Source organism: Toxotes jaculatrix, chromosome 12 (genome assembly GCF_017976425.1).
Source record: "Toxotes jaculatrix isolate fToxJac2 chromosome 12, fToxJac2.pri, whole genome shotgun sequence".
Taxonomy (NCBI): Eukaryota; Metazoa; Chordata; class Actinopteri; family Toxotidae; genus Toxotes; species Toxotes jaculatrix.
The window spans coordinates 23,686,858-23,692,857 of NC_054405.1; the positions used below are offsets into that span (position 1 = coordinate 23,686,858).

The following is a 6,000-nucleotide window of genomic DNA, read 5'->3' on the forward strand; positions in this document are numbered from 1 at the left end:
AAGGTAAAAATTTGGCTTGTTTTGATGTGATTAGGAGGCTTTTTGAAATAATGTCACCATGCCCACACTGTCTGCTTTCTCTGTGCCTTCACCTCTCATCTGGTTAACAAACATTTAAGTACTGGAGCTTCACTAGAAAACTTCCTGCACTGCAGTTTTGAAGAACACGTCGAGAACGTAGAACAGTTTGTGCTCAGGCTCCTTATCAAAGCCTTCATTATGGGTAATGATTTTATTATATTATTATATAACTAGTAATTACTTTCATTACAGATTAATCTGATTCCTTTTTTCAGTCTGTGCCAGGCCCTTGTTAAAAAACGTCCATGGCCGTCACATTTTGCCACCCTATTTTTTTGTCTCCGTCCCTTTTGTGTATTTCTTCGGTCTCGTTTCTCTTCCTCCAGCTCTTACACAAAGCTACATAAAGAATAATGGTTGTCCACAGTCACACATGGTGACACACACACACACACACCCCTACACACTCGCATTAGAGGAAACAACATTTAACTGTAATGTATAACTGTGTGCTACGGTTTATCTTGGTGTTTTTTTGTTATTCAATTATCAACACTGCTTAAGTTGTGTTGTACTATTAACATCTCCAATATTGAAATTACCCCCCCCACCCCCCAAAACAAAAACATTCACCAAAAGTTCCTAGTGCTGAAAGTGGTATCTTGAAATTGCTTTTTTTTTCCCAGCCACCAGTCCAAATACCAAATATTCTCAATTATTCAACGACAAGAAAAAAAAAAAGAAAGAAAACAGGGGGGAACTCAAAATTCTGTAAGTCTGAAATACAGGAAATTTTATAGCCAATATTAAATAGCAGATTTTGTGTTGGTATTCTGTTGAGATGCCAACAGCCAAGAGGAGGTCTTCTCCAGTATGGGAATACTTTGATTCATCAGAGCAACAAAAACCCCACAGGGTCACAGAGACACCATCACTGAAACAGAAGGTTAGGACTGAACTCACTGTTTCTTGCTGTAAACAAATGACGACTCAGGAAATGAACCTAATTTTATCACAACTGGCTGGAAAGTTTCATTGCTTCAACACGGCTTCATCTCCCCGCCGCTATTTAAAAGCCTGAGAACCACGATTGAGAAGTAAATGAATAAAGAGTTGAACATCGAATCAGATATTTTTGCTTTCTTATTCACCAGGAACAGAAATACAAAACATCTCAGTTCACTCTGAGATCCCTGGGATCCCAAACAGTGATGGCGGAGAATAGTAATTGTTGCCAGATTGGATTTTCAGTGGCCAATCAATTAGCTTTCATATTCATTCTGAGACAAGAGCCTTTGAAACAGAAATTGTTTTCCACAGGAACAAGGAACCTTAAAACCCAGTGAAGCGAAAAATACATTTTCCAAGTTCTAATTCTGTCCCTGTGTTAATTGTTCTCTTATCTCATGGTATCTGTCAGTTCTATGTCAGAAAAGCATTCAAGTATTTAAATGAAAAACTCACTATCAAAATCCTTTCTGATGACTCTTCCTACACTTGGGGGCCGAATACATAAATGTATCAGATCAAATGTGGTGTGAGACATGCAGCTAACCCCACAGTCATACAATACTGCACTGGAGCATTAGCTTGAGGGTTGAACTAGCTATCACAGGGATATCACTGATCGGTGGTGTGTGTCTGGATATTTTAATAGGCAAAAACTCCGCCCTTTACCTCCTGAGCTAACAGATGGAGGTGAGGGAGGTGTGGTTGGAGGGAACAGTACTGTCCAGATGATTAGGAAATACAGCGATATGCCTCTTCTCTAGGTTTGGTCATCCATTCAAGGTGCGCGACCAAAGGGAGCACAACTGCCGGAGGCAAATAAACAAACGACCAATCAGGTCATGACGACCGCTGCTCTAATCCCAACAGGGTGACCTCATGGGACATTTGGTTTTCTGTTTTTGGTAAATAAGTATGTGATTGTCTCTTGGATGTTCGTACCTAATACCAGACAACACAAATGCATCCCACTGGAATTTACAACATGACATGAGTCTACGGCATGAGAACACGCTGCTTATTGTAAGTTCACTAACCAGGTTTTGTATTAAAAGGGATCAGAGGAGGGGAAACATCAAATGCTAGAGAGTCCAGCTTTCTGTGCAAAGAGCACTTAGTGATGTTTAGCAGACTTACATTCTGATTAGTCTCTCCTTCTGGGCAGAGAGAATTTCCTGCCTGAGTTCAAGTCCAGCAGCAGAAATTTATTTAGTGAAATAAAGTAAATCTGCTGGGTCTCAATTAGAGGGAATTCAGCCGCCCCAGTTTAGGATGTACCCTCATAAGAGGCAAGTGCTTTTAAATAACAACCTTGCCGTGTCCAGCTTTAATTGAACTGTGGGAGGCTGCTTTAGTCAAAATAAACATGTCGGTACAGATGACCTAACACTGACCTCCTACCCTCTGAGTGTGCACAACAATGGTTCAAATAAAGCAGCAGGAGTCTGACTGACCAGGGTCCAGCTTTTCAGCTCAGGGGGTGTCTACAGGCTGAACAAGCAGGTCAGGAAGTCTAACTCGGTCACTGGGATAAACCTGAACCTGCTACAGGCAGTGACGGAAAAAGAATATTAAAAAAATAATAATGTAATGGGGAGAAATACTCTGATTGATGCTGTGGTGATACAGTATCTTTAACACTTTCGACTCAAACCGTGCAGTGATATGGAGAACTTAAACTTTTTTTGTAATTTCTGAGCTTTTTAATCCCTTAGGGTTACAGAAATTCGTTTCCTAAAAGTGTCTGGATTGCATGTACAGACACTGACTGACTGAAAATCTCTCACTCATCTTTTTACCAACATTGCCTGGGCTGCCTTCTATTCCCTGTCCACTCACACAATTATTCACTGATCCACTTTTATCTAAAAGGCCCTTCTGGGTCTCCTTGCCGATTATTTACACTCTTATGTCTCAGAAAAACTTTGCTGGGAAACACGATGATAGAAAAAAATAGTCTCCTGTTATCTGCCCGTAAGGTCAGAACTGAGCTGGGCAGAATTTCTTTCATGATCTCTGCACTCTCTCCTCGTGGTTCTCACTGCAAAATAATTTAAAACTGAAAGAGCTGGCCTCTCTTTGTGGGTTCAAACTGATAATGAAGGACTCAGTGGCAGACACAATGAGGAGTTGTTTTAGTTTTGCTTTCCTGATGGCCAAAAACTTTTCTATTGTTTATTCCTCACTGCACATATAACTGCTGTATATAAAATACCACTTTTAATTTCTGCCATGTGACCTCTCTCTCACAGTTGTATGCAAACGTTTGGCCAACCCGGACACATATTTTTGTTGAGTTCTGGAGTGAAAAGAAGTAAATACAACCACTGCAGCAAACAGACATTAAAGATGTTGATGCACTCTTATTTTTTTATTTCATAAACTTAAAAAATAGAGACAAATTATACTGTGTAAACGTGTACGAAGCCAGAACTTAGTAACTCTTTTCTCTATCACTTTCTTGACTGACTGCGTGACATTTGGATCCAGAATTTATTTATATTTAGTGGAAACCATCCATCCTATCTGTGCAAGGCTTCCTGTGCTACTGGCTGCCACACAACCCCAAAGCACAACTTTTCCGCCCCCATGTTTAACAGGTGATGAGTTGTTCTTTTCATCAAATGCTGCTCCTGTTTTTTTGTTTTCTCCAAACACACCTCTGGTGATTGTGGCTCAATTTTAACTTCATCTGTCCACAGCACTTTCCAAAATGGCTCTGGCTTCTCCAGATGCTGCTTTGCAGACTTTGGACCTGGACTTCTGTGATGGGGTTGCAGGAAAGGTTTCCTCCTCATGACTCTTTCATGTATGTGCATCAACAGTGAACAGTGGAATTGTGTCAGCTAAACACTCCTGCGGCTACTGTGCTGTCGTATGGATTTCGGTTTTGCCTTTCTGCCCAGCAGACCTGCAGTTCTATCTGAAAGTTTCCTTGGTCTTCCAGATCTTGTCTTCTCATTTCTCTTTCCACTACCACTTCCTGACTGATATTTCAGACAGTGGAAATTTCAAGCCGAAGGTGCTTTGATATCTTTTTTATAGCCTCTCCTGCTCTATAAGCATCAATTAGCTTAATTTTCAGCCTCTCAGTCAGATGCTTTGAGGAGTCCATGTTTGCTGAGTGTTAACACAAGGTTTGAAGAGTCAGAGAATTTATCAGCTTTAGAAATGTCACCAGCTGACAGTTCCTAATGACAATTCAGGGCCTGCCTTACAAGTATTAATGAGTCAGTTAAGGCTTAACGGTGCATTAACGCGTGAAGAAAGGTTCGGTTTGAGTGTTTATTTGATGCAAGGACAGTATTTACTTCTTTTTTTACTTCAAAAATCAACAAAATACATGATTTCCCCAGGCGTGCCAAAACGTCTGAATAAACCGGTACTCTAAAACATATAATCTAGTTTCAATTTCAATTAAATATCCAGAAAAGAACAGGAAACAAATGTGATCTTCAGCCTTGACTTGAACCTCTGTTCTGAAACAATTTTGCCTGACTTCTACAGCAGATGACCTGGCTTGCCATGATTATACATAACAAGCCCAGTGGGAGGTCTGTTTACATTAAGCGAGCCATTTTTTTTAATTATAGGTCCAGAATGAAGAAACTCATGCTGCGTGTGGGTGAATGTGTGTCTAAGATCAACATAATATTGGTCAGGGCCTAAACCTCCCACTCTTCACCGTTAATGCCAAGTATAAAATGTGGGTGTCTTCTGTTTTTACTTAATTTATTTCTAACACCACAGAAGAAAGCTATGAATTTGATGTATTTCAAAGAAATAATGAAGTTTGTCACAGATGAAGAGCTGTTACATGTTGTGAGGAAAAGTGTTTGGTTTCAGGGACTTTATGATTTACTCATGGATTTGGAGGGTTTGATATAATACGCGGGGCGAATATGGCTGAACTGGACAGGGACAATCTAGCTTGTACAGGGACATTCACAGGGTATTTACTTTGACGTGCAGAGTTTTTTTTAAGGGTCTTTCACCTCAGTGAATGAGCTCCACGATTAATTCCTGTCTGACATAAATACCTTATATGACACAGAACATTTCTGAGCAAGGTCCTCAATGTCGGACGAGACCAGGTCCTCCACTGTGAAAACAAAAAAACAGGATTGTCAGCGCTTGTCTGTTTTGATGAAACATCCTCAAACACACGCACAGAAGCGCACAAACACACTGACCTGTTTTAATGTCAGCAGCACGCAGGTCCCGCACTAAATCCTCATCCAGTCCAGGACACAAGCCTTCTCTCAGGACTACCATGGTCTTACATTGTTTACTGCTCGTTCACAAGTAACTTAAATTAAGACGCTGAAAAAGAAAGTGAACCACGTTAACGGATGGAGTTAGCTTAGCTGTTTTTAGCTTGTTGCACAGCTAACTTTTCTGCCGGTGCGGTCGTTCGAGTCTGTGTGAGTGAGTTTCTTAAAGCTGCTTTTAAAGTTCACGGCGACAAAACTCTCACCGTATGTTAAACTAAGACAAACTGACGCCTACACGAAACTTTTTCTTTCGACTACATCTCAAACATCAGAGGTTCACACTCATTTTACCCAAAAGTGTGTGCGCGAAGGCATAAAGAGCCGCCTCCTGCTTGCCGTAGTGAAGCGCACACGCAGTGCTGTTGGGGTAATGTAGTTTACTGCTCCGACGTTGTGATTGGTTGTTTCTTTTTTTTTTTTACTACATTAATTATGACTTACTATTTGCCACTGTTAATTTTATGTTGTTTTATTTTTCATTACTTTTCCATGTGTTGTATTCCTCCGTGACAAGTTGTCACTGAAACCCCTTTTTTTTTGCCCCACAGTCAGTAAATACACAAACACTTAAACTGATTTTCTTTAAAGTACAGCTTGGTGCCTGGAGATCATCCACAAAGATTGATTTGATTCTGTCACTTCAAATAAATGCCTGCTAAATGTGTCCAAACATACACACAATCGAGTAAAAAGGTAA

General features: G+C 40.4%; 1 protein-coding gene across 1 annotated transcript in view; it reads right to left on the bottom strand.

The window, feature by feature from the left end:
- Window positions 1-5,629, bottom strand: part of rad51d (RAD51 paralog D) — a 16,098-nt gene extending 10,469 nt beyond the window's left edge. The window contains exons 1-3 of the mRNA XM_041051271.1: window positions 5,507-5,629; window positions 5,223-5,352; window positions 5,070-5,131 (exon numbers count right to left, since the gene is read on the bottom strand). Of these exons, the coding sequence (XP_040907205.1) occupies window positions 5,070-5,131; window positions 5,223-5,304 (144 nt within the window). The 5' untranslated portion in view covers window positions 5,305-5,352; window positions 5,507-5,629. The remainder of the gene's footprint in view (window positions 1-5,069; window positions 5,132-5,222; window positions 5,353-5,506) is intronic.
- Between the last annotated feature and the right edge of the window lie 371 nt (window positions 5,630-6,000).